The 25732-nt window shown below is 39.2% G+C and overlaps 2 protein-coding genes across 2 annotated transcripts; one reads left to right on the forward strand and one right to left on the reverse strand.

Moving 5' to 3' along the window:
• The first annotated feature begins 1139 nt into the window (after window positions 1-1139).
• On the forward strand, window positions 1140-13411 carry cyth4b (cytohesin 4b). Its single transcript, XM_061720631.1, has 13 exons — window positions 1140-1246; window positions 3223-3305; window positions 3466-3530; window positions 5412-5478; window positions 6340-6458; window positions 7583-7663; window positions 9630-9742; window positions 9960-10108; window positions 10582-10693; window positions 10802-10878; window positions 11386-11457; window positions 11563-11717; window positions 12400-13411. Exons 1-13 carry the CDS (start codon window positions 1228-1230, stop codon window positions 12479-12481), a joined length of 1194 nt encoding a protein of 397 aa, XP_061576615.1. The 5' UTR covers window positions 1140-1227; the 3' UTR covers window positions 12482-13411.
• A 421-nt stretch (window positions 13412-13832) lies between these two features.
• fam83fb (family with sequence similarity 83 member Fb) lies at window positions 13833-25000 on the reverse strand. Its single transcript, XM_061720632.1, has 5 exons — window positions 24417-25000; window positions 18419-18586; window positions 18004-18125; window positions 16150-16880; window positions 13833-15798 (listed from the first exon to the last, which is right to left on the reverse strand). The coding sequence occupies exons 1-5, from the start codon at window positions 24891-24893 to the stop codon at window positions 15752-15754; spliced, it is 1545 nt and encodes a 514-aa protein (XP_061576616.1). The 5' UTR covers window positions 24894-25000; the 3' UTR covers window positions 13833-15751.
• Between the last annotated feature and the right edge of the window lie 732 nt (window positions 25001-25732).

Raw genomic sequence — 25732 nt, forward strand, 5'->3', positions numbered from 1 at the left:
ATTGGAGTCCAACAACAAAATAGAAAAATTCAACGTATTGGAAAACATTGTGTCACATTGTGTACCGCATTGTGTACCGCAGTCTCTGCCGTGTCGGTCAGTAGAACAATGTGACCCTTCCTCCTCATTATCTATATAGTATATGTGCATCTAACAACACTTCACCTATAAATACCATCCAAAGTTTTTGAAATATAAAATGTAAAATTCAAGAAGTAGAAAGGTTTAAATGTTCCTCTGGGGTTTCCATGCCTGTGTGGATGAACTGATTGGGGCTCCTCAGTCATGAACATGGCTTTAGTCAAAAAAGACAAACAGACTCTCGTGGTTTTCTTTCATCCTCTCTTTTTTGTGTGGTGGTGACATAGTAATGTGGTATGAAGTATGCTGTATCATATGTACAGGTGAAAATGGGTAAAGAGGAGCTACTGTGAAATTTATGATCCTTTACCGTGCCAGTAAAGATTGTTCTGAGTTAATTTTTGACCTAGCACGAAGGACTCAGACGGACTCTTTCGGCATTAGACAAAGTTGGCTCTGTGGCTCCAGTGGTCTTTGTTGACAATAGGTAGACAAGAATAGCCATAAATAGAGAGGGGAAGATTCAGCAAAGCATCACACTTTGGGTTTGAGACCTGTTGTCAAACGTTCAAGGCTTAGCACACTACAGAGGGACATTTGTGGTTTTCAGAACTCATTTCCTGGCCAAGTTTGCAAGTATGTTTCACCGAAGAGACTAGTTTCAGCCAACAGCCACATTTCTTCTACAGAAGGTTTACTCAAAGTTCAACCATATAAAATATGAGAGCTTCTAAAAGTTGTTAAAAAAAAGTTCTACAAACGCTTCATCAGAAGAAGAAAGTTCATGATCAAAGATTTTTTTTTTTTAACATGAACTAGTGCTATCAAGCTTTTGGAAGTCAGTTAATGATGTCATTTAATAGTGAATAGAGATAGGTTAACCACTTCCAGATAAAGTTTAGTTCCAACAACCGCTTGATTGTGTGAGATACATGGATATAATTGTTGTGACTATTATTTCTCAGGGGATGGTCACTCTGGCTTTGTTTTCATGCAAGCTTGTGCTGGATGAGGAAGAGGTGGGGTTAAAGAGAAAACTTCATTCAGCTCTTGTTGCATTTGGTGCTGAAGCTGTCTGACACGGCTGTGTTTCAATGTTTTAGTGTGACAAATACTTTTCACTTCATTCTGTCTTTGGGGATATAAATGACAGATTACCAGATGGGTAAGGCTTGACTTGCTTTCCTTTTTTTTTCTTGTGAATGATAGTTTCAACATAGTATTTTAGATGTTCTCAGAAGCTTTCAAAGTTAGTTGTTGTTTAAACTGTTAGTAGATATGTTCATATGAAGGAGACAGTATTTGTTGATTGCATTTTCTTCACAAGCACATTTGTCTTTTCATTTAATCCTACAGTGACGTGTACATTTTAGTATCGTGGTGATCTTTTGTGATAATTAGCTCACTAGGGGGGAAGGGGGTCGTGACACGATATGTCTTATCTGTTTTTTAGTTTGGCAGCTATTTTGACTCCAGTTTCCCACAGTTTACACATTTGATTTTCTCTAACATTAAAAATGAATTCCATTGTCTCCGGTAAAACCCACAAGTGCACTGCCAATCCAGCTGGTTAAATATTTAGGTTGTGGGTTTACAGTTGTCTGTGCATCGCTTATAGCCACCAACACAGGTCACACAATGGGTTTCTCAGCTGAAAAGGGGAAGAGAGGCTCAATCTCACTCACAGGACTCTGCATCACCAACAATGGCATAAAAGCAGAAGTTCTAGTCTTTGGTTTGAAGGCTAAACAATCGCCCATTTAAAGCTGTAGTTCTCTTTAAGCAGCGTTTCTTTCTTTCAAAAGACAACATTTAAAAAGAAGGGTAAAATCATTTACAAATGTAAATTTTGTTGCCCCAGATGTGCAAAACTTGTAGATCTGTAAAAGAAGGGTGAGGTAGTAAAAGTCCTGTGGTTGGATCAACCCCCCCCCCAGGCGCCGGAAAAATGATAGTCCACTGCTCCTTAGGGTGACTAGAGGTGGGTTAACAGCAGAGAACTAATTTACCCCGAGATACTGTATATATTGACAAATAAAGATTATAATAAATACATTAATTGAAAGTAAATATGGCACATATTTCTGGGTATTCACATACTCAGAAAGTGTTAGCAGTGATCACTTCCTTTCAGAGCTGACTTAATTGTCCATGGCGTCGATACAAGGTGTTGGGGATGTTCCTCAGAAATGTCATATTTTATATTTCACATTTCACTTTCATATTGGCAGGATAGGCTCCTGTCACAGTTCCTGCAGATTTGTCAGATGCACATCCATGACGCGAATGTCCCGTTCCACCACATCCCAGTGTGTGAGAACTCATGTTCACAGTCTTGAGACAATATATGGCTCATAACTGAATATAAGCGACATATGGAGTCAGTGAAACTTCAGGGTGAATGCTTATGTGGTGGAAAGGCTGAATGAGGAGATGCAGGTGAAAGGACAAGATGAGCATATTAGAGGGAGAAAAAGTAATACTGCAACTTGAACAGTCACTTATAAGGAAGAAAAAAAAATTCCAAGGTGTGTGGACATTGTGAGTCAGTCAGCACAGCTTGGCTGGCTGCTTGAACCAGTGTCTGGATGGCATCACTCCATTTAAAGATAAAATCCCTCTAACTCTGCTGCGAAAAATGTAACTTTCTCTTTTTAGTATTCTTTCATACTGTCGAATCATGTTTTGACTTTACTGAAAGAGTACCAACATCCTTATCACAGCTTCGAAATGTAATTGTTAATGTTGAACTAAGAACAGTATTGTAACAGATAACTAACATTTACAATGTAGGCGTCACTCATGGCTGCGGGCTGAAAGAATCTACTGCGGTCCACAGAGACAACTCAGCTCCTACAATGTGACAGCTACATATGAGTAATGTAGAACCAGATGTAGGTGTTGAGAAATGAAGATGGTTCACAGAATGGAAATAAAGCTTTAAATAAAGTTTGGATGCCAGCTTTCAAGCATGTATTCATCAATTTGCATGCTTGTGTGTGTGTTTCAAGATGTGTACTCATCTTTTGCATATTATATAGAGAAATATTTGAATATACAGTGTGTATACAGCCTATATATATATATATATATATATATGTGTGTGTGTGTGTGTGTTTGTTTGTTTTGTTCTGTGTACAGTTTCGTCAGATTTTACAGCCGACGAGAAGATGGAGATTGAGACCATCAAAATGCATAAAAAAGACCTTCTGGATGACATCCAGGTAATGCAGGCAGGTGGTTGGATGCCGCAACATGTCTTAAATGCAAAAGATTGCTCCCGTAATAGAACGTGATTTTGATATTCCCTGTGAAATATAACAAGTTGAAGGATCTTCTAATGTCAAATAAGCAAACATTAAACTTTTCATTCCCCCTATACAGAAGCTGAAGATGGAGATAGACCATGTCATGGCAGACATACTCAGCTTTGAGTCTGCAGAAGAAAAGTGAGTTTTATTCAGGGAAAAACCCTGCACCGAATTTAAAAACCACTGTTTTTTTTCTTTGTATTTCACATCTGTCAAACAGCCAACAGTTTTCCCTCCTTAAGTCTGAGATCGTCTCAATGTTTCACTTTCATGATGGCTTTCCAACAATTTTCTCCCTTTTATGTGGTTGCCTCTACCCAAATCAAAGATTATTCATAGTTGTCATTCTAAAGGGCTGAAATGCGTTACTAATATATTGCATGTACTAATCCTTAAAAGGGAATCATTCATGCTTTTGCAAAAAAAATGTCGTTTTTTTCACGTTTTAAATAGTTTGTTTTTGCCCCGTCTCATTATATTAATTTAGTAGAACAGCAACAATGATCAGAAAATGAACGATATCTCTACATTGATGCATCAACTCTTTTCACCTCCATTCTGACAAGATTTGCTTTTGCTCGTTTCTCTCTAAGGCCTCGCCTTGAAAGACCCTTTGCTTGAGGCATGCCAAGTAGCCACTTGGCAGTCAGTGTACAAATATATTTCACGGTGACAAGATAGAAGAAAAAAAAGAAGGATAAGAGAGGTGTCTTGGGCAGTTAAGGGGAGGCTTTTACTACAGTATAAAAGCAAAATCAGACATCTTTAAATTCTTCATGCTGCGCTTACTTTAGACAATCGTGTAACGGTTCTCCATATTTTCAGTGGTTACTGTAAGTTATTCTAATTGTCTGCAAACAAATGAAATATTAGCAAAGAATGTATAACAATTAAACTAAAGCGCTTTGTAACATCACCTGTAAGTTTCTGAAAGTGGTTTAGAAGCCCGTTTGTGGGAGCTCCGTGTTGACATCTTGGCAGCTGACTCCACCAGACTCGGGTTAGTCAAAATGGGGCAAATTAGCTAAACAAGCAAGACTGGCTGTTGGCGGCAACATGCCCACCTCACCACAGAAATGATAAAACAGCCAATAGTTATGCTTTGTGTTTCAAGATGGACCAAGTCAGCATTACTGTAGACCCCTTGCATCTTGTAAGTGGGCCGTTCCTCAGACTGAGGGGACGCGCTCCATCAACAGTCATTCTGGGGGTGACAGACCCTTATGCAGTGCACTCCACTATCAGAATCAGTGTCTTTCAGTGTATTCAGTATCATTAAAGGAAAATAAAATGTCCCAGGCTGTAAAAGCTGGAACCCTCAGATGTTTGATTTGATGTTTGATTATGTTCTCTTAAAGGAGCTGTATGTAAGAGCAATAATAAAACGAATCATAAAATGACCCCGATATGTCAACAGACATTTAAAAATCATGTTCATTTCAAATACTTATGTCACTGACAACAGCATTCAAGCCAGGATATTCCAGTTTAAAAAGAGGAGTTGCAGCCCTCAACTGATGTTGATGTTTTCATTTTTTGTTTTGGCCTGAAGCTCCACCCTCCACCTATCTCCCAATCACCAAGTCAGTATTGTTTCTGAAGCTCCACCCTCCACCTATCTCCCAATCACCAAGTCAGTATTGTTTCGGCATCCGGGTTGCCAGCTCGGCTCTAATTATGGCAGCCATGGCAGCCTACGTTCCTGCTGCATTCTGCAGCCTACCTGGCAACCTCTGGTCGGGGGGAGGAGGGGGAGGGTACACGCCGCTCAACAATATTTTGAAAGTGACTGCAGTACCAGTTTTGGCCATTTCTTACAGACGGCTCCTTTAAGTCCTAACTCACAGCTCAGAAACCAAGTTTAAGTTTATGAATAGGCTTCATTTAAAGTTGTGTACAAAAGTTGTTTACAAGAGTATCTGAACATTATCAGCATCCCAGACAAAAATGCTTCTCAGTATTATTGATTGTTTAACTCTTTTAATTAACAATCTGTTTTCCATCTATCAAATATTACAGTAAAACTATGGAGAAAAGCAGACAATTCACAAATGGGAAGAAGAAATTTAACATGGACCCAAAGAAGGTAAGCTAAGAAGTGTGTGTGCATGCATGCATGCATGCATGCATGCATGCATGTGTGTGTGCAGTAATATAGATGCTTTGCTGACAGAATTATTCAAATAATCATCCACAAAGTAACGAAACAAACAAACAAACAAAAAACCCAGCAACAAAATACTTCCAACCGGCCTCTTTCTTTTTTTTTAAACAAACCATCTTCAGTAGGGAGCTTTTTTTTGTCTCTGTGCCGTATCACTTCCTTCCAAGCTCGTGCTGCAGGCGGTCTGAAGCAACACTGATGTAAGCTCACAGAAAACCTTCTGTGGCTTCTCTGGAAGGTCGACCACATCAGTGTGGCAGGCGGAAACGTGCGCACTAACACATGCAAATAAGAAAATAAATGTTATCTAAATGTTGGTGTTAGTTTGCAGGTGTATTTATTTATTTGGCATGAATACACATCCTGAATAATTTGAAATATTTTGCATCATACTGGTGTGAGAGTGTTAATTTGCTGAGAATGGAAATGGAAGTGCATTACATCATGTAAGAATGAGGAAGGCAAGCTGGAGAATACAGACCAGAATCTATGTAACCACATTTATTTTTAATTGCATCCTTTCCATTCAAAAGCTTTGGTAGGAGAGAAAGAGGAAGAGAAATTAGTTTTAAGGAATTGGGATTTTCAGAAACTGTGAGCTATGATTTAAACAACAAATTGTGAGGTCATTGTGAAACTTCACACATGCAGCATGGAAGGCCAAGCATCCCGGCCATTTCAAGTGTCTCCTGCAGTCTGTCATAAACTAAGAATTCTACTTACCAATGTATGTTTTGCTGCATTTGCAATAATGTTACTTGCTACCAACTAATTTGTTTACAGGGAATCAATTACTTGGTGGAGAACAAGCTGTTGGAGGGAGGTGCTCAATCTATCGCTGAGTTTCTCTACAAGGAGGAAGGACTCAACAAGACAGCCATCGGAGAATTCCTTGGAGAAAGGTGAGACACTTGGGAGGAAAAGGGACATATGTAGGATATAAGTCAGGGAAGCGAATGATAAAAAGGTGACGGAAAGAAGACAAAGGGATAAGTTAAGGAGAAAGAAAAGGCCGGCAAGAAAAGGGGAACAAAGAGAGAGAAATTTTAAAACAATTCGGAATGACATGGACCAATGAGGGGAGCATGGTGGTTGGCACTGTTGTCTCATAGCGAGAAGGTTCCTGGTTCGACTCCCTGGCCCGGCGGGGGTCTTTCTGTGTGGAGTTTGCATGTTCTCCCTGTGCTTGCGTGGGTTCCCTCCGGTTACTCCGGCTTCCTCGCACAGTCCAAAAACATACGTAGTAGGTTAATTGGTGATTCTAGATTGCCCGTAGGTGTGAGTGTGAGTGTGTCTGGTTGTGTATATATGTGGGCCTGCGATGGACCGGTGACCTGTCCAGGGTGGAGCCCTGCAGGGCCGGTTTTTGCTATGGGCAATATGGGCGGCTGCCCAGGGCGCAATCCGTTTGGGAAAATAAATAAATAAATAAATAAAAATTTTGCTTTGACAGTTCCATCTCAAATCTATTCAATGGGCTGTTATTGCAACATCAACTTGCTGCTGCTGAGAGGCGTGTGTGTGTGTGTGTGTGTGTGTGTGTGTGTGTGTGTGTGTGTGTGTGTGTGTGTGTGTGTGTGTGTGTGTGTGTGTGTGTGTGTGTGTGTGTGTGTGTGTGTGTGCGTGTGTGTGTGTGTCATAAGAGCAGCCTTCTCCTCTCTTCATGTGTAAACAATCTTGGTAATCTGCGTGAGGAGTGCGGGGTCAGTGGACAGTTCGCCCACGGCGCAAAAGTAGCCAGGACCGCCTCTGGAACCCTGCCTCTCGCCTGTGATGAGCTGGGAAGCTCAAGCAGACCCCCGTGACCCTGCAAAGGATAAAGCGGGTATAGAGAATGGATGGATGGATGAACCAATGAGGCTAGCAACTGATGAAAACGGAGAAAACAAAACAAAAAGACACAGACTAAGGCTACGTTGGAAAAACAAAACATCCGTTAAAAGCAGAGGATAAGAAGAGCAGCCTCAATGAGATGATGTAAGAAGTAAAGACAGTTTCATTCTTCTCCTTCTCCTCTGACACACAGGGAGGAGCTTCATCTGCAGACCCTGAAGGCCTTTGTGGAGTTGCATGAGTTCTCAGACCTAAACCTGGTCCAGGCCCTCAGGTCAGCCTCCTGCCTCTTGACCCTGTCTCATGAACAGGATCACATAAACTAAACCGTTACACTATTTCAGGTTCTTTCTTGACCTACAGAGGACTAAACAAGAACAAATATGGTTTTTATCAGCAAAACAGCATACACATTTGTTAAATATTGTAAAGCTCATGCCAACTTTAAAGGCGATCTATTATGAAAAACACGTTTTTTCTTGCCTTAACATATATAAAGTGGTCTCCCATCAGCCTGCCAACTCAGAAAGCAACCAAATTCTGCAGCGTCTGTACAGCCGCCCGGATGAGCCATCCAGTGTGATGTGGCTTCTACGAGCCGTTCAGATTCTGCCCCTGTCGTTACGTAACGAAAATGCGATTTACATAGGTTGGCCTCCGATGCGTGAAACCACGCCCACAACTAACTCCGCCGGCCGGAGCTTCCGTCATTTTTTCGTAGCGGTGTATCGCATCATTCAGGCAGCCAATCAGCACATTGCCTGATTATCATAGCCTCCCCGCCCACTCAGAACCAGCCATCACCAGCTTATCAAGCTTGAATGGGGTCTCTGATCTTTTTCTCCCTGTCATACTTACAAAAATCTGCCATTTTGCTTTCGGGATTCCACCTAATTTTCGGCACAGATGTTCCCGTTCATTGTTCCAGGTACTTGGTTGTGGCTACCTATCAATATTAGTTACTCCACTCTTACAATCTGCTGGTGGTAAAATAACTGGTTGTGGCACTGAAATAAAAGGCATTCTTCCAGTTTCACATGTGAAAAAGATTCTACTCTACTCATATAGGGAAGCTACTCGGAACCAAGGAACCTTTGTTTGACGTCAGTTGTGGTTTGTCTGTGTGACTCAGAGATTCATCACGGCGAAGATCATCAAGACTGTTTTATTTTTTTGTTAGATTTATATCAAATAGGTCATAAATTCGTGGTTGGTGGAATCATGTTAGAATCATGTCCTAAGAATCATGTCCTAAGATTGTAAACATAAAAAACATAGTAGAAGTTAGCCACAGTTTAGTGATTTGAGGTCAATTTTTAAACAACTATGGTGCAAAGGTACAGTAATTCAACTAAATGAAGAGCCAAAGTTAAAATGCTGTTGTGTACTACTAAATAAAAGTACTATAAGAATAAATGTAATAAGATAAGATAAGATAAGATAGTCCTTTATTACTCCCTCAATGGGGAAACTCACGTGTTAGCAGCAGTACACTTAACATACACACACAGACATGCATGCGGGGAAGGGGGTAAAAAGGTAAAAAAGTAAAAGATATATATAATTACAAAATATGGACAATATATACATTGCAGTGGAGATGAAAAATATAAAAAATATAAAAAATATAAGATAAAAAAATAGTGCAAAGGAAAGAAAAACAGTGCAAAAAAGCAGGTAGGATGAGTGTGAGGTAGACAGGTATTGCATGGATATTGCACATAGGATTATTGCACATTTAGTTGTTGCACATGTTATTATTATTGTCCGTTGGCTACTGAGAGCAGTCCTGGTTGTAAAGTCTGATGGCAGCGGGGAGGAAGGACCTGCGATGCCTCTCAGTGGTGCATCGCGGGTGACGAAGCCGGTCACTGATGGAGCTCTCCAGGGCTCTGACAGTCTCATGAAGGGGGTGGGAGACATTGTCCATGATGGAGGACAGCTTAGCCACCATCCTCCTCTCCCCCACCACCTCCACCCGGTCCAGACTGCAGCCCAGGACAGAGCCGACTTTCCTCACCACCTTGTCCAGTCTCTTCCTCTCTGCTGCTGTGATCTATTCATCATATAATATATAATACATAGCTTTATAACATAAAAAAGCAGCATTCATTTTGTCTGAGTCTTAAACAAGTAGGCGAGGTTACAGGAACATTGGGTTTTTATATTTTGATGTCTGTCTGAGGTTTACAGGATGACGTGCATTCAAAAGTCTTATTTTATTGTGCTGTGATTGGCAGACAGTTTCTGTGGAGTTTCCGTCTACCTGGGGAGGCTCAGAAGATTGACCGAATGATGGAGGCCTTCGCCACACGCTACTGTGACTGCAACACTAATGTCTTCCAGTCCACCGGTTAGCTTCACTAAATATGCTGCCTCCTGTCTAGTCTGTAATTGCGGATGTGAGAAGTGTTTATTTGGGTGAAAATGACAACCCCCCCACCCCACTTCCTCCATGAATCTATTCTCTTCTAGCTCTTTTTCATTGATTTCATATTCAGTATTGATTCTATATAGTGTGTGAATATATTTATCTGTTCTAATGGCACTCGCCTTCTTCATGAACACAGACACGTGCTACATCCTGTCCTTTGCCATCATCATGCTGAACACCAGCCTCCACAACCCCAACGTGAAGGACAAAACTACTCTGGAGCGTTTCTTCTCCATGAACAGAGGCATCAACAATGGAGATGACCTACCTGATGATCTACTTTCAGTAAGAACTTCTAGCTAATCACCAAGTCCAAATAAGACACCAAAAACACTGCAAAAAGTAATGTCTAAGAAAGTAAAAACACCTTGTTTTAAGAAAATTTGCAGAATATTTTAGACTATTTTGCTAGTTTTAAGAATTCTAGTTAAGAAATTGTTTCTTACCCCATTGGCAGAGATATGTTTGCTTAAAATAAGACAATTTTGACTAGATTTAGAATTTACATTATTTTTAGAGGGGCTTTTTTGTCAATAATTATAATACAGATGACAGTAATGTTTTTGGCATATAAAATTATTTTTATATTTATAGTGGATATAGTGACATTGCAAGAGTCTGAGTAGTAATTGGGTTAAATTGGTTTAATTAAATGCTCATGCCTGTGAACATGCAGATAAGTTTGTTTTTTAAGCTAAATAAATTGCTAGGTTTAGGTTAGGGGCAAAATTTTAATGGTTTGTCTCCTTTCCTTTTAGAAACTATATGAGAGCATACGCAACGAACCTTTCAAAATCCCAGAAGATGATGGGAATGATCTGACTCACACCTTTTTCAACCCTGACAGAGAAGGATGGCTCCTCAAACTTGGTAATTGACTTCATTGATTATTTGGAAATGGTCATATATATTTTGATTACCTTGCTAGGGAAATGTTTTTATCACATTAAATAACTGTAGATTTTCTCTGTATTTCAGGAGGTCGGGTTAAGACATGGAAAAGGAGATGGTTTATCCTGACTGACAACTGCCTGTACTACTTTGAGTTCACCACGGTAAGGCTTCTACAGAGCTCCTCGCATGCGGTAGCTTCGGTATCATTTTTTCTTTTTATCTGTCCGAAAGACTTTTACCATTGATTGCTGATTAAATCACAGACTGGCTTTCAAATGCTGACAATGCATTCCCTCCATCATCCGGTCAATATTCTGAGCATCCCCCGGTAGACGGAAACTCAACAGAAACTGTCTGCCGATCACAGCACAATTAAATGAGACTGAATGCACTCCTCCACTCATTTCTATCTGAGCATGTGTTCATTGAAAGGGCTGTGGTGGTCGGTAGGACTTCTAAAGTATAAACCTTCATCCCAGGAGAGTAGGTTACATGAAGTATTAGTTATTCAAAACTAACCTTCACCTAAAATTATCTATTTGAAGAAAGCGTGTGCTATTGTACAAGTATTTTTTTTTTTTTTTAAATCCAGATGACACAAATGAAACACAATGTCTTTGGTCTTTGTACATCACCTGACACTGTCCGTCTCTTTTTAATCTCTGAAGGATAAAGAGCCCAGGGGTATCATCCCTCTGGAGAATCTTTGCGTGAAAGAAGTGCCATATACTCGGAAACCAGTAAGAACATGTTGATGTTGAGCATAAACATGATCAAAAAGCTCATTTCAAGACAACTCAGGATTTCTTTACTGATACTCCTCTTCATTCTCTGATGTCATCTAGTACTGTCTGGAGCTGTACAACCCCAACAGTCGAGGGCAGAAGATCAAAGCATGTAAAACAGAGACAGACGGCAGGGTGGTGGAGGGGAAACACCAGTCCTACACTATCTGTGCCTCCAGCGCTGAAGAGCGGGACTCCTGGATTGAGGCCATCAGGTCAGACACCATACCGATAAACTGTACATTAGCTGGTGATTAATTCATTAAGCATTGATGATTAGCAGTACTTAATTAAAGATGTTCTTTTTGTCAAACAATTACCGTAGTGGAGCAATGAAAAAAAAGTTGTGTGTTGTAGGAACCACTACAATCAAATCATTTTAATTCTCTTCTCAGAGGAATTTAACAGATTGTATCTTTAGATACGTACCATTTTCCTTTTTTTCGGGCTCTCCAGTGGAAAAGAAGCTGAGAGTGCTGCTGGACACTGTCATTGCATCAAACACCTTGCATGTGAGGAGTTCTTGCTCGACAAGCTAAACTTCATGGAAATGTGGGCCAGCGTGCATTGTGTTAACTGGTTCCATTGGCTTCCAGAAATAGTCTTGGACCCAGAAATCCAGATATTTAGTAAATCAGATGCTGGCTAAACTTAATTATGTAGATGCTCTGCTTAATTGCAACAACTACTTTTCAAAACTTTAACATTTATCTTAAACTGTTAGTCCCAGTGCCGAGTTGCGAAGCTCAGACTGTATCACCTAGATCATGGACACCTTCTTATATTAAAGACAACAAAATTGTCACTGCTTTATCATAAAGACTTTATCATATGTGTCCACACAGACACAGAAAACTGCTATCTCTGCTTAATGACGTCCTTCTTTGCATCAAACAGAGCAAGCATCACCAAAGATCCATTTTATGACCTGGTCTCAGTCCGGAAGAAGAAGCTGATAAATCAAACTCCTCAGGACTGAGCAGCCCAGCGTGCCACTCCATGGACATCCACCCTGAAGTGTGACTCTTGCCACATTTGGTCTCTCTTCACATTGCATGAAGAAAGTTTTTTGCAACACAGTGACATGAGGCCACACAAGAATGACCACAAGCACATTGATGCACGTAGTGGAGGTTGTTGAAGCTAAAAAAAAAGAGTGCCTCTTTCCACTTCTCTTTTCGCACACTGAGAAAAAACAAACTGTGTGAAAGGCAGAAGACTCAGTGACTCAGTGTTAGTGTGACAACCTATGGAGGAGCTCTCGGGACGATCTCAAACTCTGACTGCAGATTTTGTGGATTCATGTTATTGTTCCAAATTTTTGTTCTGTGAACAGAATTGGTGTATTTACTGAACTTTCCTATTTTGCCTTCTTTGTTTCAGGGGTTTCTGTAAAAGTTAGTTTTTCAACTCCGAATGACAAATGAAGCACGTCTCAACATTTCCGTGGAGGCTATAAAAAACCCACATCTGTCTGAGCTGTTGTAGCTTGGTCATGAAGGTCAAAAGAATTAGCAGAAAATGCAACAAGTTAATGTTCATTAGACTAGGTTTTACTCAATAAAAGCTCAGTAGAGCTAACTGTCAGCTGAACATATGTTTTAATTTGTGAATAACTGAATTTAAGAATGTAAATACGGTTCTGGGATTAGTTCTTACAGGGTTCATTTTAACATGCAAAATCCTGTGTTTTTCCAATGTTGCTTAATATGAAAGCACTGTGCAATAAGTGTAACACTTTGTTGTGTATATTGTAATAACTGTATCTTATAATCTAAACTATTGTATGCTACACCTTGTAGACCACTGCATTTACTGTGTTTGTTCTGCTCTCTCAAAACAGTTAAAACGTATTCAAATGTGTTGTGATTTATTAAAGTTGATCTTGTTTTGGAAGTTTCAGGACTGAGTTGACATGTTTTTTTTGGTTTTTCAGCTGAATACATTCTGATGTCATGCAACCACACCCCACTTCCTCATCGTTACTGTTTCTAAGGATGTTGGTATGATTCTTTCACAGGCTGACGTGGTTTATAGGTGAAGCACCCCGAACCAACATGAAATTTAGAAAATGCAATAATAAACATTCTGTCACACTAACACTGACGGTGATCAAATTGTAAAGTTAAGTTTTGGTAATCAAGGTTATATGACTGTAAATTACTACATAGTACATTCTGAATAATTATACACACCTGTATGTTATGGGAGGGGGTCACCTTAGACATTACTTCCAAAGTTGATGTGGTCATGTCTACATGTAATGTTCATCGGCAGTATAAACTGTTAACAGTCAAGGAAGACTCGTATAGGTATTGGAGTTTTTTTACATTTATTTTTTAATTGCAGTTGTACAAACCTGTTAAAAAAAGTTGTTAAAAATCCCCCTATCAAATATCTCCACCGAACAGACAAATGGATCCTTAAAATATACATTTGGGTGCACATGTTACGCGAAAGGCTCTATTCTCATGCCTGCTGCATCTTAAGGGAGTTACTGTAAGAAGGCCTCTTCCTGCTGCAGTTTTGACTTCCTGTTTCAGTGTTGCACCACAGCCTACCCCCCCCTGACTCAACCAGCAGCCCCATCAGTGCTGCAGTTCCTCTTTGAGATCTGGGCTGTTAGCGAGTGCCTGGCAGCGTGTAGCGGCCACTTTGTTCACTGCAGTCATCGGGTTTCTACCTTAAACTGCAAGATGTTGTCACTAAGAGAAGCTACAATCAAAGTAATGACTTTCATTTAGCTCTTTTGTTGCAGGAAAATTTATTTTTAAAGAAGAAAAAAAAAATTTTTTTGTCCGTAATCGGTTTTGTCACAACTTCTCTAACGGATTTCCTTTAATGAAACCCTTACAAGAGCAGACAGAAGACACTTTTACTCCATTACACAGATGTTAGATCATCAGATCTTTGATTATAATTTATTTAAAGACAAATTATAAAATGTTAGTGTCATTTTATGCACAATTAATACATTTTTGTGTGTTCAAGGTCTCCTCAGGATAAGAAGCAAAAGTATAAAGTAGTTATTCAGGGATTAACAGTGTTCAACGTCACTGTTAGTACAGTGAAAATCCAAAGCAGCGAGGGAAAAAAAGCACAGAAGTCAACACTGTTTCCTAAGACAAGTGGTGGAAATTGATTCTTGAAAATATTTGTTTGCACATGTGCTCTTACAGTTAAGTCAAGTTAATTCAGGACAGCCATGACCATTCACTCTGTGCCAACTCTTTTTATGTGAATGATTCTGGTACCCCTCCTATTCACAGCCATTTCCACTGGTTCAGAACTGAACCAATCGCAATGGGGGGGGGCAGGGTTAATGCGATGACTCATTCAGTGACTTCAGAGTTACTATTAATAACATCCAAGATTGCGGCAGAATTGCTAATAACACCTTCAATCAACAAGTTTTTTCAAATGAAATCCACAACAGTTATTCACCTGTCACCTCTCTGCTGCACATCATTTTAGATGTCTTTTGTTTATAGGAATCTGGTTGTCACTATACCCCACCATGGTCGTCTGTCCAATGGCCTCCAGATAAACAGCTCACTTCATATTTGCTTTAACACTGAATCATAATAAAGGAAACGTTAAAATGAGTCACATTTGAGTCAAATTAAAATGAGATAATTTATCCAGCCCAATATTCTCTAAATAGCAATAAAACAAATATTTTTAATTTTGATTACCTTTTTGCATCTATTGCATATTAACTAGGCTGGAAATCAAACCTAAAAACATATTTATACACTAACACCACATGTATGGAGGTAGATTTTTTTAGGCAATGCAACATGTCAAGACAAGTTTGCACTAAAGTTTCTCCTTGGCTTCATTATTTAAATATGGCTTTACAGGTTTGCATATATGACACACCCCCCCACCTCCATCTGAGAATTTATGCTGTTCAGCTGTTCATAGAGAAGGTCAACTGGAAAACAATTAGTCAAGGAGAGGCAATATTTCACAGCTGTAATCTTCTCCAGAGCAGTGTGACGTGCAATGATTTAGCCAGATTAGAAGAGAACAAAGGAGACAGTTAATCATCGCACCAGGACAACATATATCTCACAACACTTTGATTGATTTGAAAAACACAAAAAAAAAAACAATTAAAAAAAGAACAAACACAAAAGCAGTATGTGCCAATAAACACATCCGTTTGGTCTTTAAAGTGCTGGTTCAACGTGAAGTGAGTCAAGAATGTGACTGCAGTCTGTGGTTAGAGACAAGCACGATCAGATCAGGACACGGTACACGATTTTCTTTCTTTACGTTGACTCTTAAAACCTGCAAATTAAAAAAAAGTGAAAGAGAAAGAGGGAGAGACATAAGAAGATATTCGTGAGGTACAATTAACTAGAAATGTAGAAATGTATAAAAGGATTTTTTTTTAAATGCACAACTCAAGATAAATTAAATTAAATGTGTTTGCTATAAAATGAGGATCTTGGATAAAATAACACTCATGGTAACTACTTTCATATCTCTGCAGACCATAACTAAGTCAAACAAGTCAGAAAAAAAAGAAAAAAAACAAAACTTTCCTACCCTCTTAATTGTCACATTACTAGAACCATTTTATTTCATTATTTAGTTGAAATTTTAGATAAAACTGTGCATGCACAATATTTGACTTACTTCCGTTGTCATGTGCAGTGTTGACAGTTTGCTGAGACCCCAGTCTCACATCCTGTTTCGATACCTTCTTGTTATCTTTAAATGGAGATTTTACAATCACAAAAGTGTCCTCATTATCATCAATTTGATCAATTTCTGTGACAGAAGGACTTGCAGTGTCTTGAACAGAATGCTTTTTGGAAGATTTCTTTTTCGAGAATTTTGACCTCCATGTAAACCGTCCCTTTTTATCCTGAGTAACTCCATTTGGCATGTTGGAGCTTTCACTTGGGACTTCAGAGGGAATTGGACTTGTCCGTTCCAGCCTATCACTGCTGGACAATCGAGGCCTTCCCGGGTCCATCTCCATGGCAACCCCGGCCTGAGCTGTACCCCTTTTAGATGTTGACTCTTTCAGAGACCTTGTTGGGTTCGGAGCGCCCCCAAACGCTAGGGCATATTTAGGATTGTAGTATTTGTGAGCAGGAACCTCGATGGCATTCCGTGAATCTCCTAAGGTGACCTGGAAGCGGGATGTAGTTGCTGGTAATGTGGGGCGTTTGGGCCCTACTTTGGATCGAATTGTGGCGGTCTCATTTTCAGCAGGCGGACTAACATGCAACTCCTTGTAGAGGTTCAGTTTCTCAGAGACTGCGTACATCTCACGAAAGTCTCTGTCAAAGAAGTCAACCACTTGTCCTGTCATCACAGTGATCATGTTTCGGTCCATACGAGACGTGCACCAGGCAAAACTAGGAAGCAAACAAGAGATTTGTTATGTATTAATTTATCAAATTTGCACTTTGTCATGGATAAGCCCACTGGATTGATAAGATCCACCCATTCAATTCTGCTTATCCTTAAGGCATCAAAAACTGCCACAAACCATCCACAGCAGGCATATTACATAAAAAAAGAAACACACAAAGACACACAACTGAAAGTATTATTGCAAGCTTGTTCTCTGATGTTTTATGAATATATTTTTAGAACTCAACCAGCAATTGTGTCTTGTTGGATTTGCTCATCGTTTCATGTCTAATAGTGCTGGGTCGTGATGAGCTACATGGCTGTCTCAGAAATCAACAACTCAGTGCCATCCATCCATTTTCTATTCCCATTTTATCCTTTGCCGGGTCACGGGGTTCTGCTGCAGCCTATCCCAGCTCATCACAGGCCAGAGGCAGGGGAACACCCTGGACAGGTCGCCAGTCTATCACAGGTCCACTCAAAAAAAGTAGAGTAGTGTTTTCCATGTTTACCTAGCAACAATCACTGCACGTTATCTTTGTGACAGCAATGACACAATGAAATACCAAAATAAAAATAATGTTACACATACAACTTCTTTTTTTTTCTTATTTTCAGTTATAAAAATAATTTTTCCCCATGATGCATAATCTCACCTCAACCTTTTTGTGACGTTTGCAATAACTGTTCATGAATTTAAACTTGTACAAGTGAGCTGGCACTGTTTGGTCCAGCTGACTAGGTCCTTTTGTGTTTTGCCACAAAGCTCATCTTATCAAAAAGAGTTAGACATTTCAATAATTACAGAATTGTTAAATAATAAAGTGAAATTCATAGATTACAGTACACTCTACAACAAGGGTCTTCTAATCAGGTCCTTGAGGTCCAGTGCATGTTTTAGATGCTCCTAAGCTCCAAGACACCTGATTCAAACAGATGGGTCATTACCACACAGGTCCAAATCCTGGTGACAAACTGACGGTGATCAATTAATTTAAGTCAGGAGCGTTAGAGCTGGGAAACATCTAAAACATACAGGAAAGCTGACCCTGAGGACCGGACTTGAAGACTCCTGTTCATTACTTAAAGCAGTTTGATAAACGCACACACACATGCAGGTCTCACCTGTAGGAGCCAAACACGACTTTGTCACCATCTATCAGCATGTATTTATTACTAACTGAACCAGGGAATCTGCCGGATGACAGACTGAAGCCAACTCCTTCAATTGTTCTGGTTCTGAAGTTCTGGAACCACAAAGGGTCACAGTCAGACCATGAACAGAAAACAACATGGTCAATGTTATGCGAGTGGAATTACGCCGGAAATTAAGACAAAACCAACAAGAAAGTCTTCAAAACTATGCTGCCAAAACTAGTTCACCCAAACCTCCCCTTGGCTCCTTCTACAGTAGAAAATATTCTTTGTTAGAAGCCCGGTGGAGCAAAGTGGAAGGTCACTTTTGGGTTTGTGGCCCTCTCAGGCTTGGTGGAAACTAGGGGTTACATTTCCGTTCTCCTTTATGCAAGTGCTATCTTACCCGGAGGTGTTGTGCACCGAGTTGAAGCCTTGAGCACATGTCCAGGAAGTGTGGAACACCTTGCTGATCCAACAAGATATACACAGGCACAGAACGACGCGAAGCTGCATCCATCAGGTCTTGTAGGATTTGAACATCTGTGAGAATGTCCATCACTATTCCAATAACCTGCAAGGAAAAGAAACTGCTGAATACTTTTCAAGTATTTTTAAAAGCATCAACGGTAACACCTTTTCTTTTCAAACATATGGAGATTAAATTATGCAGGGTTAGGGCTGTTCGATTTTGCCCAAAAGTAAAATCTTGATTTTTTTTCTCTCAAAATCCGATTTTCGATTACGATTACGATTATTTTGTGAATTGACAAAAGGCAAAGAAATTATTTCAAATATGCTGTTTTTTTATTGAACATTTGCCCCATTGGGCTTTAAGTGCAAACTTTGCTCTTATTAAACCAAAAATGAATGAATAAAGTGCAAATCTCTGTAAAATAAGTTGAAAAAAAGTTTTAAAAAATATAATAAAATATAAAGTTTTATCTCTGGAAAAAAAAATCAGAAAATCAGCACTTGCAAACATACAGTAAGTTATATTTCCAATTAAATAAAACAAGACATTTTCTAATTAAACTAAACTGGGTCTTTGCATGCCACATAATAATGCAACCCATGAAGGAGGTAGAGGTGTGTAATGTCAGTCATTACATTTGCTATTCACATTTGCAAGTTTTTTGCAAGGAACACGAGCCGGTCTACCGCATCTGGCTTGAGGGATGCCCGGTGGCATGTTACAACACCCCCTCCTACACTAAAGAGCCTCTCCGATGGGGCACTTGTCGCAGGTATTGAGAGGTATTTCCATCAATCATTAATATGGTATCAATCATTAATATGTGTGCAGACAAGGTAAAAAAAAAAAAGTGAAAAATCGATTTTACAAGTTTCACGTTTTAACATCGTTCTAATTACATAATCGCGATTACGATTTAAAATCGATGAATCGAACAGCCCTATGCAGGGTGATAAAAAAAGCTAGTTTAACTAATTCAACACTAAAAGCTTAAAACAACAAGTAATACGTTTACCATCTGTTCAATGTGCTCTAATTCTGACTCATAATACATAACTAAAATAAAGAAGAAGAAATCAAGCTGCACCAGTTCAGTGAAATTCTAAAACGTGGTGAGTGACAAGTCAACAACACATTGGTAAAGAAAAAATGTGACACAACAAGATTAACCGAGGTGTCAGCCTCGTGACATTGATTTGGCTCAAATCCAACATCCTAACCTTTCTCCAGAACAGGAAAAAAAAGAAAGAAAAGAAATGTGCTTAAGACTGAAATGGCTGGTTGGAAACTAACAAAGAATCTAAGAGGTGAAGCTGATCTTTTAAAAACGAAGCACTTTTCTATCCACTGTTGCACTTTGAGAATAGTGCAAGTGCTCCTATAAACCCCCTTGGTGTCCAAGAGCACCACTAAAGAAGCTAATAGACAAAGCTTCCCTACTGCTGTTTGCCAGTCAGAATGACAGATCTTACTGGCAGAGCTTTAAAACAACAAAGGGATTCAGGAACTTAATAACCGCTCCCATGAGCCTTTTGCCTTCTTCTCTCCCAGAGCACTGGGATTAGTGGAGCTCTATTTTCACCAAATACAGAGCTAGTGGATATATATGTACACAAAGCAGCTGTAACATAGCTTTTACTACATTAAATTTTGTTTAAATTCATGCAATATTCAAAAAAATTACAATTATGATGGCATCACCAAAATAAAAAGAAGAATTAATCCAGACGACAACGCTGTTGCACACAGTCTGTCACTACAGATGAATTAAAACTCGGGCACTACAAGAGCCTTCTTTAAACTGTTCAAGAAAACCCAGTAACCTATTAAATGCAAAGGCAAAATGTTTAGTCAGCATTCTGTCCGGCAACAAAAGACTCTGCAGTTAATCTTTCCTGGATCTGCTTGATCCCATTGATGGGATCACAACACAAAGGTGAACACTAATTCTAGTTCTGTGAGGGTTTTTACTGTGACACAGCTGTAAAGACGGTGGAGCTGTGGAATCAGAGGTGTTTAAATTACTCATAATTGCCTCTGAAGGGTCCAAACGGGCCCAGGTTTCAGAATAACAATTATCTTCAGGTTTTTAACTAAACTTGGTTCATCAAGGCCATGAAAAGATCTTGCCACACAGAGAAGACACAGGTAGGACATATCAAAGTTACCAAATGCATTTTATGGAAATATTGAAATATTTAACATGGCCAAGGGATAGAAAAACTACTGATTTGCCGGTGGCTGATGCATTTTTTTTGGGGGGGGTAAAAGGTAAAATAAGAGTAAAGATTTGAAGAGTAAAGAGCATTTGTTTTATTTTGTATTATATTACAACTGCAATATGTTTTCAACATTGTCTGGAATGTGCTGTGCAGTTTAAATCAGAAAATGCTTTCCTGTTTGCATCTCTTTTTTAACAGTTTAAACAGTAAAATTGTTTTATGTTGAACTGATCATCAGAATAAAATAAAATGTCAAGGCCAAGTACATGGTGCAAGTACTGATGATGTACAAAAAGTACACTTCCTACTTATTTGACTGTTTCTCAGTTCATTCAAACATGCAGTGACATGCCCAATGCAAGCTAATGAAGGAGGCTTGAAAGTGTGGATTGTTTGATTGTCCCACTGTTCTTTCAGGAGAGTACAGTCATGGAAAGAATTAGCCTTCAAAGTTGCAACAAATGCTCTTCTGTTAAGCAAAAAAAGGCCTGCTGTTTCCACTCTGCAGAAAAATGCTGAGCATGTCTCTAAGTGGTTGCAGCACAGCTACAAGCTAGGACTTGTGGGAAGTTGACCAGGGTGGATCATCAGCATTGTCATCGTCCTCATCAGTAATAAAAAAACTAAATACTAAATAATAATAATAATAATAATAATAATAATAATAATAATACACAACTAAAATGCCTGACAAATAAAAGTCAACGAGGATAACTTTAATATGTGCATGTAAAGGTGAATATCTATGTTGTGGATTACTTTATATTGAAGAAGAACAGTAAGAAGAAGAAATGGATTATATAAACTGTTATGAGAGTGTGTTTGTAATGAGTTTAGGAAAAACCTTTTCTTTTTTTTGTGGGTACCTGATGTGTAACAACAAAGCAGGAAGTTGTGTCACATTCTACCCATTCACGCCGGCTTAAACCGCCAGCAATGCTAAATTACAGAGCAGTTGAGAGAAGTCGCACATTGAGGTGAGTTCCAGAACCCTGAGCGAGTGTTTATCACATTCCCATCACGCTCCCTGTCCCAGTTTTAAACAGGCAACCTGAGGCAGCCACAACCAAGACAAGCATGTTCCTCCACTACAGTCAGCGAGCGGAACAGATGAGTCAGCTTAGCTCCAGCTGTACAGGAGTAAACATTACAACTGGTTGCTCAGATTCACAGTCATTTCAGGCCCTAAGTTGTTGCTGGAGAAATGGCCAGAATACTGCAAAGCAACCATAACCTACACAGGGCTAGTGTCCACTTCTTGGCTCGGGCTGACATTAAGTGAAAGGGGTTTCTCAGATTTCAAAGAAACAATGTGACACTCTTCCACAAAGTCATTATAGAGAGCAGTGTGCTTTCAATTTTAAGGCAACATCTTTGGGGATGAATGTAGTTAAAAGCTGTCTGACAGCTTTATCTGATAATACCAGCTCTCAAGCTCAGCAATCTTCTTGAAAATGAACAGGACAAATTCCTACAAGACATGTTTCATGATAAATACAGATTCCACATTCCCATTCTACAATTGAATATCTATCCTTATTTTTTTTTTTTTTTTTTTAGAACTGTAGCTTTTCATTTCCTATTAATGAATAGATTACTTTTAGAAGAAATGTCTCCCTAATTTTGCTATAATATTTTGTATTTTTCCCATTTCATTCATCTTTCTCATGTGGATTTAATTTTGATATTTTACTAGCTTGAAACTCAAAATCATTTTTAAAAATCATGAATATAATTCTCAAACCTTCGTGCCTGTAGACTATTAATGCTACTTGGATGAAATCCACTTGTCTATTTCAAAGTCCAGGTATAACGTTTGGATACTGTATTTTATATTATTATCTGATTGATAAATTGATTGATGAAAACTCCCCTTGGCCCCGTACAGGATTAAACAAACAAAAAGGGTGTGTATCCTTATTGTAACGGGGTCAAAGGTAATGCCATATCGGGAATAAGGTTGTAAAAGCCTGTAACTTGTAGAGGTCAAAGTCTTTTTATGAACACGTCATGTTATTCTTCTATAAATCAATCACCTTGTTGTTCAATTGTGCTAGATATGAACTTGCCTTGCTTTGCCTAGCCTTGCCTGGTCTGGTCTCCAAGTGTGTTTAATATATGGGTCAATGACAAATAAGGATTTTCAACAGGTCAATTTTAAAATAATTAAAAAAAAAAGAAGAATCTATTGCACATTAAGAATGTTGTGTACACATAAATTCATATAAAAATTGTAAATTAAGTGATTTCAGAGTTTTTTGTCAAGATGAATTGGCACTAGCCTTAAGAAAAGGTCATGTGGTGCAACCGTGATTCATATTAAAACAAATCAATTTCCTTAACATTTTGACATCTTTTTTTTTTACAAGTTTTCAGTAGTATACAAAATTTTTTGTTTTTTTAATGGTCGCGCCACATGATATTTCATAAAATGGACATCATCAGTCAAACTTTGTTTGTATATTATGATGGGAATATAAATACAAATGTGTTGCAATCTTACACAGGACTACAAGACATTTCGGAAATCATGCCAGATAGGGCAGAAGATTGATTTAAAAACATTTAGAGTGATTTCAAAAAAAGTTTTCAAAAAAAAGAGTCATGGTCGAACAGTCACACCACATGACATTTTGATGCTTAAAACAACAACAAAATCCCAAATAACTAGTATTCTTTTGGTAAAATTCAAGGGAGTCCATATGTGGGACAGGTAGTTCATATATATGCTATTCTTTATCCATTTAAACCTTTTTTGAATTGAAACAAAATCTGTTTATCAGAAAATATAGGCATCACGTCTAGGGTTGCCACCTTTTAGAAATAGAAATAAGGGACGCCCTGATTTCAGCAGCGCAGGAGCCAAAAAAAAGCCCCAAAACTTCTAAACTGAATAAAAATGTGTTTATTTTATATGAAAAAACAAAATGCTTTGATTTAAAGTTTAAAGTGCTTTAATAGCATTGAACTTGCATGACTGTAGAGACAGACAACCATACTAGCAGCTGAAATAGCCTCCTATTCTATGTATGTCCACATCAGCCAAGATGTATAATATAGTTACAGGTGAAGAATATGGTGTAAAAGTTAATTTATTTCAATAATTCAACTAGAATATGGTGTAAAAGTTAATTTATTTCAATAATTCAACTAGAATATGGTGTAAAAGTTAACTTATTTCAGTAATTCAACTAGAATATGGTGTAAAAGTTAATTTATTGCAATAATTCAACTAGAATATTGTGTAAAAGTTAATTTATTTCAATAATTCAACTAGAATATGGTGTAACGGTTAATTTATTTCAATAATTCAACTAGAATATGGTGTAAAAGTTAACTTATTTAAATAATTCAACTAGAATATGGTGTAAAAATTAATGAAAATACGGTACAAATCGTGTCCCGTATTAGTTCAATACGGGACGCAACATTTTTTTCTCAAATAAAGGACAATTCTGTATTTTACGGGACGGGTGGCAACCTTAATCACGTCATTGACCCATATATATATATATATATATATATATATATATATATATATATATATATATATATATATACACACATACGCTTTTTCTTCTTCATCTAAGTTCACTCTGTAATAAAGTTAGAACTACCATTAATAACTTCTGACAGGGTTTGATCAACTAATACAATAATAACACAGACCACTAGTACTAATATCCCCTAAACGCCAACATCCTCACCTTGCTGGCCTCCTGGATGAGGGTTCGGACCACCTCCTTGATGTGGGGCCCCTGGTCCTTGGGCGGGTGCGTGTGCACGGCCACCCGGGTGCCCCCCCTGAACATAGCCCCGCCGGGCCAGCCCAGGTCCAGCGGCGGCACGGCCGTGTCCGACATCTGGGGCCAGTACGTGGAGCGGAGCCCGGAATCCGCGTCGGTCCCGGCGGCGGTGGGGACCGTGTTGCTGCTGCTGCTGCTGTCGTCTCCCCCCGAGTCATACTGTCTGAAAGTGTTCAGTAAGAGTCGGACTTCCCTCGCTGACAGAAAGTCTTTGATGTTGTCCTCTTTGAGTCTCGTCTTGAAGGCTCCGTCTCCGTTCCTCAGCAGCTCCTCCACGGCGGCGCGCTGCTCCTCGCTGTAGTAAAACTCCGGGTTGGACTCCGGGGTCTTGGCTCCGATTTTCCCATCCTCCATGCACATGAGCTGGGATTCGGCCATGGTGTTTCTTATCGGAGGCTACTCCCTCCGGGAGCTCAAGACCTCTTCCGCAAGGAGGTGTTTACTGAGTGACTCCCTTCGTGCGTGTGACACCTCAGGTGGAGTAAAGCTGGTTTACCTGAGCGGGTGACAGAGGTGGAGCGCGGCTGAGCGCGTGATGCCTTCATGTGAAAGTGAAATAAAGATGACTACAATACAGTTGCGCAAAAGAAAGAGCGCAACATTTTATATTGCTTTAATAACTTTGGGTTAATGATTTCTGTTTCATTTAATTCAGTTTAAATATGAGTGGAATAAAATCATTGATCATTCTATTTACTTTCATAATACATAGCCTACTGCAACGTGCTGTAACAAGAAGTGTGATGACCCTTGGTAACGTGCCAAGAGAGGTGATACAAAGAGGAGAAAAGACAGGACATCTGTTGGTTTCTGTTACACACACACACACACACACACACACACACACACACACACACACACACACACACACACACACACACACACACACACACACACACACACACACACACACACACACACACACACACACACACCTTCACATCCAAGATTTATCAGTTCAAGGTAATACTATGGGGAAATACAAAGAAGGAAGTCAGGCGAGGAATAAAGGAGGAAGATAATGTGAGTTTTATTTCTGTGTGTCAAAGATTGGACGAAGAAAGGAATATGAAGAGAGCCAAGAGGCAGGGACCAGCCTGTGCTCCCATGAAGGGAGAGCCTGTGTTCAGACAATTATTGTATCTTACACAAATGTGCATCATACTTTATAACCTTTCTGCGCTGATTTTAATTTTTTATCCCCTTCCGGGAGGCTC

The sequence above is a fragment of the Cololabis saira genome, chromosome 1 (genome assembly GCF_033807715.1).
Source record: "Cololabis saira isolate AMF1-May2022 chromosome 1, fColSai1.1, whole genome shotgun sequence".
Taxonomy (NCBI): domain Eukaryota; kingdom Metazoa; phylum Chordata; class Actinopteri; order Beloniformes; family Belonidae; genus Cololabis; species Cololabis saira.

Bases quoted from the DNA above. Each gene is read 5' to 3' on its own strand.
- cyth4b (XM_061720631.1), top strand. The intron at 5,479-6,339 runs GTAAGCTAAGAA...ATTTGTTTACAG, and splicing joins TTAACATGGACCCAAAGAAG to GGAATCAATTACTTGGTGGA. The intron at 11,458-11,562 runs GTAAGAACATGT...GATGTCATCTAG, and splicing joins TGCCATATACTCGGAAACCA to TACTGTCTGGAGCTGTACAA.
- fam83fb (XM_061720632.1), bottom strand. From the start codon at position 24,893: ATGGCCGAATCCCAGCTCATGTGCATGGAGGATGGGAAAATCGGAGCC. The intron at 18,126-18,418 runs GTAAGATAGCAC...TTGTGGTTCCAG, and splicing joins TCGGTGCACAACACCTCCGG to AACTTCAGAACCAGAACAAT. The intron at 15,799-16,149 runs GTAAGTCAAATA...TTTAATTTGCAG, and splicing joins CACTGCACATGACAACGGAA to GTTTTAAGAGTCAACGTAAA.